The 12,257-nt window shown below is 44.5% G+C and overlaps 1 protein-coding gene across 1 annotated transcript in view; it reads left to right on the top strand.

The window, feature by feature from the left end:
• SP3 (Sp3 transcription factor) overlaps positions 1 to 12,257 on the top strand; it is a 58,730-nt gene that overhangs the window by 26,601 nt on the left and 19,872 nt on the right. The window contains exon 3 of the mRNA XM_063429747.1: positions 6,679 to 7,969. Within this exon, the coding sequence (XP_063285817.1) occupies positions 6,679 to 7,969 (1,291 nt within the window). The remainder of the gene's footprint in view (positions 1 to 6,678; positions 7,970 to 12,257) is intronic.

Here is a 12,257-nt window from a genome sequence, read left to right as displayed (position 1 = left end):
TTCGGGGGCCACTGTTGTAGGAAAGCATCCACCGCTTCGCATTGAGGGTCCGGCAGCCAGCTGTAATATCTCGGTAGCTGTGTATTCGTCCGTGACGCGAACAGGTCCACGATCAGTGGTCCTCTGATGTCTTTCACTGCTGAAAATATCGACGTGTCCAGTCGCCAGTCGCTGCCGTCTCTCCAGTGTCGAGAGAACCAATCTGCCGTGATATTGTTGATTCCCGGTAGGTATTCCGCCTTGATTGAAATGTTGCGGGGAATACAAAATTGGTATATCTCTTTCGTCGCCTCTGTCAGGTTTTTTGACCGAGCTCCCCCCAGGCGATTTATGTATTGGACTGCTGATATGTTGTCCATACGTAGTAAGATGCAGCAGTTCGTCATCTCCTTGGCCAGACTGCGAATCGCAAATGATCCCGCTATCAGTTCCAGACAGTTGATGTGGAGACCCTGTTCCTCTTGGGACCATGGACCTCCTGTGGATGTGTGGGCGCAGTGGGCTCCCCAGCCCCAAAGGCTCGCGTCCGACTCCAATACAAAGTCCGGGTTCTTCCCGAAGATGGCTTTGCCGTTCCAGGCTTCCATGTGGAGTAGCCACCATCGAAGTTCCGTCCGAGCTTCTGTGGAGACGGGAATCCAGTGGTCGTATGTGAGTCCTGCTCGTAGGTAGTGAGCCTTCAGTCTCTGCATGGCCCGATAATGGAGCGGGCCCGGGAAGATCGCCTGTATTGACGAGGATAGTAGGCCTACTATCCTCGCTAGTAGTCTGAGAGGTATGGTGTCCCTCCTGAGTATGCGTCGGATTTCCTTGCGAATGGCCGCTATCTTGGATGCGGGGAGGCGTAGAACTCCCGATTTGGAGTCTATCTCGAACCCGAGGAACTGAACTATCTGTGATGGTGTCAATGCTGATTTTTCTCTGTTCACTACAAATCCTAGTGATTCCAGAAAGTGCATGGTAAATCTCGTCTGAGATTGAATTCTGGATTTTGATTCGCAGAAGATCAACAGATCGTCCAGGTAAATGAGGCAACGTATGCCCCTTCCTCTCAGATGTGCCATGACTGGTTTGAGGAGTTTCGTAAAACACCATGGCGCCGAGCTTAGTCCGAATGGGAGACATGTGAATTGACACGGGCGGCCCTTCCAGATGAACCGGAGGAAAGGTCGACTCTCTCTTGCCATGGGGACCGACAGGTATGCGTCTTTTAAGTCTAGACGTGTGAACCAGTCGTGTTCTTTCAATAGGTCCCTCAGGAGGTGGATACCCTCCATTTTGAAGTGGCGATAAGCCACAAATCCATTGAGTTCTCGTAGGTTGATAACTGGACGATAGTCTCCCGTCTTCTTCCTGACTACGAACATGTTGCTGAAGTAACCTTTTTCGTCTGCGGCGAATTCCACCGCTCCTTTCGCGAATAGGGCTCTTATCTCCGTGTCTATGATGCGTATCTGAGTCTCTGACGCCCGTATGGGTCGTGGTCGTCTGGTCTGGTATGGTGTCTGTGTGAATTCTATCACGTATCCTCTCACGGTCTGAAGGATCCATGCGTCTGTGGAGATGTGTTCCCATTCCTGTGGAAAAAGGGACAGTCTGCCAGCAGTTAAACCAGAATGACATAACGGAAGACAGTTCGTGCTCACCTGAGTTGAATCGTCCCCGTCCTCTGCTCCGAGTGCCTCTGGTACGGAAGGATCCCCGTGTGAATGTGGCTCTTGTTGATGGGAAGAACTGTTGAGCCGCGTATGGACGGCTGGGGCCTGATGGCCAGAAGCGGCTGGTGGCTCGACCCCTCTGCCGACCAGCCCTGCCAAAAACACTCCGATTTGTTGGAGGGGTCCGAAAGACCTGTCTGATGGAGGATTGGGCCTTATTTAAAGTAGTAAATAGGCCGACGTGCTTCTTTATTTCCGCCAGGAAGGGTTCTCCAAAGAGTAGTCCGTCTGCCCGAGGACCTAGTTCCTTCTTTCCCAGATCCAAGAGTTTGGTGTCTATCTTCAATAGAGCTGCCTTACGCCTTTCTGCGCACATGGCGGCGTTTGAATTTCCTAGGAGACAGATCGCTCGCTGTGCCCATTCTCTGATATCGTGCGCATCGAGGGGTGTCCCCTGAGTAAGCGCCAGGTCAGCGAAGTATAGTATCTTCGCCAGCGGGCCTATCATGTCTAGCATTTTGTCTTGGACCGACTTCATGCCTTTTTCAACTCCCTTTCGTGGGTCTCTGCCCGACCGGGACATAAACACCCCTACTGTGGTGTCAAACTCCGGTGTGATGGCAATTTTGTCAGGCAGTACGGGGCGCGGGCATTCTGCTTTAAGCTTAGCCCGGACTTCCTTATCCATTGGCTTCCGTAGCCAGAAATGTACAAATTGTGTCAAATGGTCCGGCAGGTTCCATTCGGAAGATCTGGGGTGTCGAATCTGGCGAGGGTCGAACATGGGGTTGCCCGTCTCGTCTAGGAACACCCCGTCTTCGTCTATGTTTGTTTTGTGGGAACCCATGTTGCCGGAGTGGCTTGCCCATTCCTGACTCTGGCTGAACTCTCCGCTTTCCTGCGGTATGTCCTGCCAATCCTCCTCCTCATCCGAGGGTGAGTTCTCAGCCCTCCATTCGTCCATTATTTCCAACAACGGAGGTGATGATGGTCCCTCCTCCCCTGAAGAGGGGTCTTGTGTAGGGGAGTGATCCAGGTGTCTTGACTGGCGGTTCCGTTTACGCAGACTTCCTCCCTCGTATCTTGGGAGATTCCCACTGGAGCCCTTCCAGTGGCGTTTGGACGCCGCTGTCTCCGGCTTACGTTGTGTCGGATCTTTATCCTCCCTTTTTGATGGAGGTCTGGTGTCCGCCGCCTCCGGCGGTGACTGGGTTATCATCTTGGCCAGTGCCTTTTCCACCGATGCTGACACTGCAGCATTGATCATTGCCTGGAAGTCTACTGCTGATGTTGGGGTAGTGTCCGACATTATGTCAGTTTGTTCTTTCCTGTCTGTGGGGAGACAGAGTATACGTCAGTGCGTATATGGTTACACAGTGGCTTCCACGTACAACTGGGGTTCACCCAGGTACCCTGTCTTAACAGTCACTAGGGTTGTGCCTAGTGTATTATAGAGGGTTCAGCCTCTTAGTGACCGGGGTGTACGGTCAGTAATGGTGGGACGGAGCCCGGTATTGGTCGGGACGGAGCCCGGGTAATGGTCGGGACGGAGCCCGGGTAATGGTCGGGACGGAGCCCGGGTAATGGTCGGGACGGAGCCCGGGTAATGGTCGGGACGGAGCCCGGGTAATGGTCGGGACGGAGCCCGGTAATGTGAGGTATCGAAGACCTCAGTACGCTTGTAATGAATTCACCCTTTTAAGTAACTTGTGGAAGGTATTGCCACTGTGAGTTGCGAGGATCACCCCAGTTGTACTATGGAGGTGCCGCATACAATAAAGCGTACTTGTATTTATTATTATTGTCATATTCATTTATTAATTTAATCAGTGTTTCCATCTGTGTGTGCACCCCTGTGAACATCCATTTCATTGTATTGCAGCCTGAGCCTGATGGGAGTTATCCAGCTGGCTAAGTTTGTCAGCATATAGATCCACAGTGCAGTCTTTCCAGCCCAGCACTGTGACCACTTCCATTTACTTTCCATTCATTAGTCTGTGTAAACCTTTACACCAATATATATATGAGCTTGGCAAAACGTTAGGAAGATTATGTGTGTGTGCCAGTTCGTGGGAATCACGAACTGGCGAAACCAAGATGGCCGCCGAGGATCTCGCGAGATCCAAGATGGCCGCCGTTCGCGCGCAAATTTTGCCGTGCGGTCCGCGATCGCGGTCCGCGATCGTGGGACCGACGGTATCGGATGGCACCCCCCCGTGCCCCCCACCCACCCTTCAGTACCCTGGGACTAGTGAGAGCTGGCGGTTCCGCGCGATCGCGGTAAAACGCCGCGAATCGCGTGAGACCGACAGGCAGAGATGTCAGGGAAAATGGGTTCAAAACAGTAAAACGGTTAGGTGATAAAACATATATATAAGGGTAGGGGGGCAATCAGAATAAAGGGGGTTAACAGATACAGTATAGTGGCCCAGAGAATTAAAAGGGGCCACAAGGTAAAAACTTGCATAAATTGAAAAAAGTAGAGAGCTAATACTCTGACCTGTGTCCTGGCTGGAAGCAGCAAAGAAAGAGGAAATCATGTGACATACAAGGCTATTTATATGGTTATGCACTGTTATGATTGGTTTAAAGTTTTAATGATTGACTTGTGCTGCTGGAAGCATGAGTAAAGAAAGTCATGCAAAATATGAAGCCTCCTGTCATGTAATAAAATTTTAGAGTTGGAGTTCAGGGGTGTCTGTATGTTTGCTGGAATATCTGCATATACGGTACACACTTACGTGTGTGTGTGTATCTGTATTTTATTTTAAACTCCAGATACTACTTACCTTTGCTCCATCATCACAATGATTAGAATTCGAGGAAATTGCACAAATACAGCACCTGTCCGTGGCGCTGTCTGGCATGGTTGACCTTGCTTGAAAACACTTTCCCACGCAGGGCAATTCTACCCATGACATCCAAACAATGGCTTAATTATGTTTCTGTGCTCCTTTGCCAGTGTTTGAAGTGCTATTTAGATGAGTAACTACAACCCATTGACTGTAGTTGCTGTGCCAGACACACACCATGTAGGAAAGTCATCTTACTGTGCTCTTACTCATTAATTGACCGGCAAGGGGAGGGGCATATTTAAAATACATATTTTTAGAAAATATCTGATAGCACAATGTATAGATTTTTTTTTTTTTTAAATGCTCTTTCAAATGTGTATAACACACGACTGCTACACTTTAAATGTGGTGAAACCCTCCTTTGCTAAATTTTTGAGGCTCAACAGATGTCTTTGCTGCCAGAGAAAACACTATAAAAATAGTCAGGCAGTGGTGTTGCAAAAATCAAATCACACACTAATGTAATTTGGTTTGAAAACCAGAACATTGAAGTGTGGTATTTACACAGTAGATGTGTAACCGCTAGCAGCCCTTGAATATCTGAGTTATGCCTTGCTTACTAGTGTTGGCTACAAATGTTAAAGGCACACTATAGTCACCAGAACTACAGCTTATTGTATTTGTTCTGGTGAGTATAATTATTAATTGCAGGCTTTTTGCAGTAAACACTCTTTTTAGAGAAAATGCAATGTTAGGGATTCACTGGCCACTCCTCATATGGCTGCTAGAGGTGCTTGCAGGAGCAGTGCTGCACACTGTGCAGCATTGCCATTCAGTGTCTCCACCCTCTGTATGGAGACACTGAACTTTAATCATAGAAATGCAAATCAATGAAATCAATGAAAAATATCAAGTCACCATAAAATTAAATGGACAATACAGATGGATATATAACAAGGATCCAAACACATCTAAGATCCTTTTTAATTTTATGGTGACCTGATATTTTTCATTGATTTCATATCTAAAGATCCTTTTGGATCCTTGATATATTGTCCATTTAGCTCTATTCTAACATGTAAGATGTCAAAATACAGTTTTTCCATCCACGGAGGAAAGTGGGAGGAGCCTATTTTAATTGACAAGTTATGTCCGTCCCACTCCCTCCGATGGAGTTAACCAGGCTGTTCCTGTGCGGGAAACGTTTGGCCACGCCCCCTATTGGGTGGAGGACTCCTATTGGGTAAGAGATAGTTTGAATAGGGTATTTTAAGCTCTAGACGAGCAGCTTCACATTTGCCTCTGACGCAGGTGCTAGTAAGAGCACTGAAACGCGCGTCAGGCGTTTTCACTGTCCCTTTTTTGGACATCACTTTTTGCCCACATGTTTCACAAATATGGCACTATAATGGATTGTTAGTATGTCTTATGTCTAAATAGATAGATTTATTTTTTCTCTACCACTAGTGAGCTTGTTAAGTATATGTAGCGAGTGCATTGTATACAAATTATTACTTTGTCGCTATCTAGACTGTTATATAGTCTGTCAAGCAAGTTTTTTGCTACTTTCTTTCTACATATGTACTTCTACTATTTGCTCTGTCTATAGATATGCAGTGGGCACTCTAAGCTCCACGATATCTATATCCTCTCATTAGTCTGACATGTATATATTTCTGATACTACTATATTAGCCCATGTATTATATTTATATATTTTTTTCGGGGACTCCTTTTGAAGGTAATCAGTATCTATATTATTTAGAGGATCTATTTAGTGGTAGTTTATTGGGATTGTATCCCTATATCATTTTTCTTTTCTTCCTTATCCAGGTAGTTATTATATATACCAGAGAACACTTAGAGCAGGATTTATTAAAGCTAATTTTTGGTGCTCAATTCTGTTTATATATACTAATACCTAACGCTAGGGAGATTGGATATATGTTGTCTATCTATTTTTTAGTTTTATTGTCACAAGGAGAATAACCCATTATTTCATTGTCTAAGTACTATTATTTTATTTATATTTTTCTGTGGGACCACCTTATTTCCTCCAGATTTATGCAGCTAGATACATCTTCTTTTTGCAGCTGATTCTGTGTTTTAAATTTTTATATATAAATGTGTTTAGAGGTGCAATAAAATTATGTTCAAGAAATCTGTGTTCGGTATCACATTCTTTATATATGTATTTTCTTGAAGACATTTTTTTTCTTTCTACAGACAGAAGATTTGACATCTGTGCAGATTACTGGAGGCCCAAATAGATGGGAAGTATTGACCCCAGCCCAGGCTGCTTTAAAGGATGAAGCTGGTAACATAGTACAATTACCAGGTGGTGCTACAGTAACATCAGGTGGACAGTATGTGTTGCCCATTCAGACCTTGCAAAATCAACACCTATTTTCTGTAGAACAAGGATCCGAGGGTGCTAATGGTAATTTGTCCAATGTCCAATATCAAGTGATACCACAGCTCCAAACAAGTGATGGTCAACAAGTCCAACTTGGCTTTGCCACATCTGATAATGGAGGGTTAGATCAAGAATCAGGCCAGATTCAGATTATTCCTGGAAACCATTCCAGTCTTTTGTCATCAAGTTCAAATATTTTAACACAGGCTGGTCAAATTCAAGGTGTAACAATTGGGGGTGGATCTTATGGTGGTCAGCAAGTTGTGACTAATGTCCCTATTGGACTTCCTGGTAATATCACCTTTGTTCCAATCAATAGTGTTGACTTAGATTCATTGGGTTTGTCTGGCAGCTCTGAAGGTATGACAGCAGGTATTACTGCAGATGGACACTTAATAAGTGAAGGCCATGCCATGGACAGCTCTGATACTTCTGAAAGGACTGCCGAACATGAGCACGTTTCTCCTGATGCTGGTGATAACAACTCTGATACAGATTTGTTTGTGCCAACATCCTCTTCATCTCGACTTTCTGTTACTATAGATGGTTCAGGAATGCTTCAGCAAAGCGCAAACAGTATGTCTGATAGCCCGAGTGGGCAGGTGCAAGCATCTGATCTTCAGGGAAATTACATCCAGGCTTCATTATCTGATGACTCACAGAGCATTCAGGTCTCCACATCGCAACAAATACAGCTTCAAGAAAGCCAGCCTACCAGTCAAGCTCAGCTTGTGCAAAGTATTGCACAACAGGCCATACAAGCGGTTCAGGCTGGAAGTCAAACCATATCGTCTCAAGCTTTGCAGAACCTTCAGTTGCAACTTAACCCTGGAACTTTCCTAATTCAAGCTCAAACAGTGACTCCTTCAGGCCAGATTGCTTGGCAAACATTTCAAGTTCAAGGTGTTCAGAACTTGCAAAACCTGCAGATCCAGAATTCCTCTCCTCAGCAAATAACATTGACACCTGTCCAGACACTTACACTTGGGCAAGTTGGAGGGGCAGGAACTATAAGTCAGTTGCCAAACCTACAGACTGTTACTTTAAACTCGGTTGATGCAGCAGGCTTCCATTTTCAGCATGACACTGATAGCCCAACAGGTTAGTTTACTTTTCTTTACTTTTTCCTCTTTCTATGGCTTTAAAATTGATGTTGTAAATGTTATAAAAATAATTATACTGTATATTACCTATACCATGGGTGAAATCACAATTTTTTTTTCTTATCAAATTAGTTTCTTGACACCTTAACCACAAAACACTGTATATGATATACACAGAGAAGTTAAATGGCCACAGCTGGACCTTTGAAGCATATTTACTTGGATGTTTTGTTTTGAGTCTCTGGAGATTTCCTAATTAAAGGAATGCTCCAAGCACAATAACAGCTACAGCGTACACCCCAATGTGAGTAATCAAGACTTGTGGCAACCGTTTGACTTCTTAACTGGGTTCTACAAGGTGCTGCACTGTGGCCAGTGGCTCAACTCATTGGCTGAGATGATTAGCTGATGCTCTGACACTGATCTGGCCTTGCATGGCAGGGCTTGACTCGGATGAACTAGCAAAAGCTCCTTACCAGAAGAGAACTGGCAGGGATTGGCGCCTGGTAAACTCCAGGTAAGAAGTCTGCTGTTCTAAAACTGCTTACATTGGAAGATGCTCAGGACACACCTGGTACTATAACCACTACAGCACACTTTAGCAATTATTATTATTGGTTATTATTTATATAGCGCCAGCTTATTCCGCTTTACAATAAGAGGGGAATTTACCAAATGAGACAATAACAAAATGTGACAGGAACAATATGTAGTTGAGGACCCTGCTCAAACGAGCTTCCAATCTAGAGGATGGTGCATAGTGTTCCTTTAGTGCCATTGCAAGCCTGCTTGGTACATGATATACTCACCAGGGTTCAATTTTTACTTGCCAGAGGTCAATTTCCACTTTCCAACTGCTAATGGCAAGTGGCAATTGTGAGCTCTGATTTAGCATATCTAAATTAACTCTAAAACTGTTTATTGCAAATTGCCATTGTTTGAACCTATGATTTAGAAGATTCTTTGTAATCCAGTATTATGTCTATAACCTGAGGGACGTAAAAGTATATTTTGTTACTCTTATAAAGATGGGTAATTTCTTACAGTGCTCAAAATAGTCTTGCATACAAGTCTTGATATACTCAAGTAACCCTTTTTTTTTTTTTGTAGCCTGTACTTTTATTGCATAGTTACAATTTGACCGTTTTCAGTTATCCACTCTCCTTGGTTCCATGTTCTTTCCCAGCCCCCTTGTCTCCTGCAAGCCTCTCTTTCCTTCCATGCCATTCATATGCTTTGTAATAAAAACTCTGACTGCATACACTCATCTGCCTGCCCCACTTTAATATTCAAATGTCAATCTGCATGACTTAATTACATGTATATTTACCAAGTCTGTTCTCCTATGCATATGTTGAAAACTGCTTTTGTCAAGCTTGGTGAATACAGTACAGTTTAGTGTAATTGTGCGATTAAAGTTTTACTGTTTGCACATTTCTGTAAAATTAAAACAGAATCCTACTTTAATTGCAAGAATTAACAGGTAATATTTTAGATGAAATTTCTATAGCACTTATTACAGGGCTCGACAAATCCCAAACGCAAGGTCGCCATGGCGACTAGAATTGTCCTGACGCCTGGGTGTAGGCATATTCAACACTGGACCCAAAGCAGGTGGCTGTGTGAAATGAAAGTGGCCGCAAAGGAGCTGTGATCTTCCTGCTCTGCTTCCTTGTGTGCCCTGCTGTGATGCCAGGATAGGACGTCACTCCGTCATCACTAAACGGCATGCGAAGGAGCGGAGCCAGAAGAGCATGAAGATTATTATTATTATTATTATTATTATAATATTAATTATAGAGCGCAGTCAAATTCCGCAGCGCTTTATAATGGGTGGACGAACAGACATGTAGTTGTAACCAGACAAGTTGGACACACAGGAACAGCGGGGTTGAGGGCCCTGCTCATTGAGCTTACATGCTAGAGGGAGTGGGGTAAAATTACACAAAAGGTAAGGATAGTATTAGACTAGTGACAGTTGCAGAAGAGGAATCAGTTGGGAGCTATTAAAGGACCACTCTAGGCACCCAGACCACTTCAGCTTAATGAAGTGGTCTGGGTGCCAGGTCCCTCTAGGATTAACCCTTTTTTTTTTTTATAAACATAGCAGTTTCAGAGAAACTGCTATGTTTATACTGAGGGTTAATCCAGCCTCCAAAACCTCTAGTGGCTGTCTCATTGACAGCCGCTAGAGGCGCTTGCGTGATTCTCACTGTGAAAATCAGAGTGAGAGCACGCAAGCGTCCATAGGAAAGCATTGATAATGCTTTCCTATGGGACCGGCTGAATGCGCGCGCGGCTCCTGCCGCGCATGCGCATTCAGCCGATGACGTCGCAAGGAAGAAGGAGAGGAGGAGGAAAGCTCCCCGCCCGGCGCTGGAAAAAGAGGTAAGTTTAACCCCTTCCTCTCTCCAGAGCCCGGCGGGAGGGGGACCCTGAGGGTGGGGGCACCCTCAGGGCACTATAGTGCCAGGAAAATTAGTGTTTTCCTGGCACTATAGTGGTCCTTTAAGAGTTTAATTGATACGCTTTTATAAAGAAGTGGGTTTTTAATGATTTTTTTGAAGGAGTGGAGACTGGGTGAGCATCTAACGGAGGAGGGAAGCAGGTTCCACAGGAACGGTGCAGCCCTCGAGAAGTCTTGAAGGCGAGCATCAGAGGTGGGAGTACGGACAGAAGATAGACGTAAGTCTTCAGCAGATCGTAAGGGCCTAGATTACAGGATCACAGCAGCTGCATTGGAGCCCTGGGAAAGGATAGGAAGACTGTGTGGACTTAAAAAAGAAAAATAATAATTTGTTCATGTGTGTGTCTTTAAGTGAGTCTCTCAATTCAGTGTGTCTGTCATTGAGTATGTGTGAGTATTGGTACTTTAATTCTAAAAATACAAGGAATGTTCATGGCCACAAAAAGCAAAGTAAAAAAAACGGAATCAATGCATACATCTGGTGTCACATCAGAATATATTATCTACACAAGTAAAATGCTAATGACATTTGATACTAGTTTTATTTATTTGTAAATTTAAAGGAACACTATAGTGTCAGTAATACAAACATGCCTTGACACTATAGTGGTAAACTTACTAACTAGGTGAACTTTCCCACTCTGATCGCATGGGAAAGGTGTTTTAACTCACCTTTTTTCCCCTTGCCACGACTGACCCTGACTCCAGACTCTGTGGTGGAGATCATTAATTTTGATGATTTCAGCCAATTCAGTACTTTCTCACAGGAAAGGATTATGAGGCTATTGCTCACGTGCGGCAAAAATAACGTGCCGCACCAGTAAGCATCTCCTCACAGAGATGCATTAAATCAATGCATCTCTATGGGGAATGTTCACTTTCTCCGCTGAACATAGGTGCCTCACACTACATGGCACTGGTCTAGGAAGCACCTCTAGTGGACGTCTGAGTGACTGCAACTAGAGGTGTTACTAGGTAGCAATGTAAACCCTTCCTTTTCTCTGAAAAGGAAAACTCTGTAGTATTCCTTTTACGTCACAATTACTGATATCCATGAAAGTGTTGCTATGCTGTTTCTTGAGGTCTAGAAACTAGAGTATATGATGCTGTGACTTCTGATTCTTCCACCCGAGTTAATGATGTTGAAGCACTTGGTGTGTTGAGGAGTTCCATGGCGCTATGAATGAAACACACAGGCTGAGTGTGGGTACATTGTCAATGATACTGCACAATTTGTTGTACATATGCTTAATCTTCTTAGAAAGTCATGGGCATGTATGCTTTGGCATTTGTTCCACGTGTTTGCATATGCCTTTACATTGTCTACGTGCATGACACGTGGGGATAAAGGAATTTGCATTATATACTCTGTGCCAGGATAGCCTGATGCAGGGTCTTTCCTCCTCCTAATATTAGTCGTCCTCTCTCGCTCTCCCTTCAGATTGGTGGTATCCATATCAGCCCATCCTTACAAGCACGTTGTTTTGGTTTTACTTTTGATTCTGGCCTCACCTTTAAGCCTCACATCCGGTCTGTTGTCAAATCATGCCAATTCCACCTCAAAAACATCGCCCGCATCTGCCCCTTTCTTACACAAAATGCTACTAAAGAGCTTGTCAATGCTCTAGTAATCTCTCGCATGGACTATTGTAACTCTCTCCTAATTGGTCTTCTCAATAGCCGTATTGCCCCACTACAGTCTGTAATGAATGCTGCCGCCAGACTGATTTTCCTCTCTAGTCGGTCCTCACACCTCACCCCTCTGTCAGTCCTTACATTGGCTTCCTGTAAACTATAGGAGTCAATTCAAAGTGCTAAC

The sequence above is a fragment of the Pelobates fuscus genome, chromosome 8 (assembly GCF_036172605.1).
Source record: "Pelobates fuscus isolate aPelFus1 chromosome 8, aPelFus1.pri, whole genome shotgun sequence".
NCBI lineage: Eukaryota > Metazoa > Chordata > Amphibia > Anura > Pelobatidae > Pelobates > Pelobates fuscus.
This window is presented reverse-complemented; position numbering and strand designations above follow the sequence as displayed.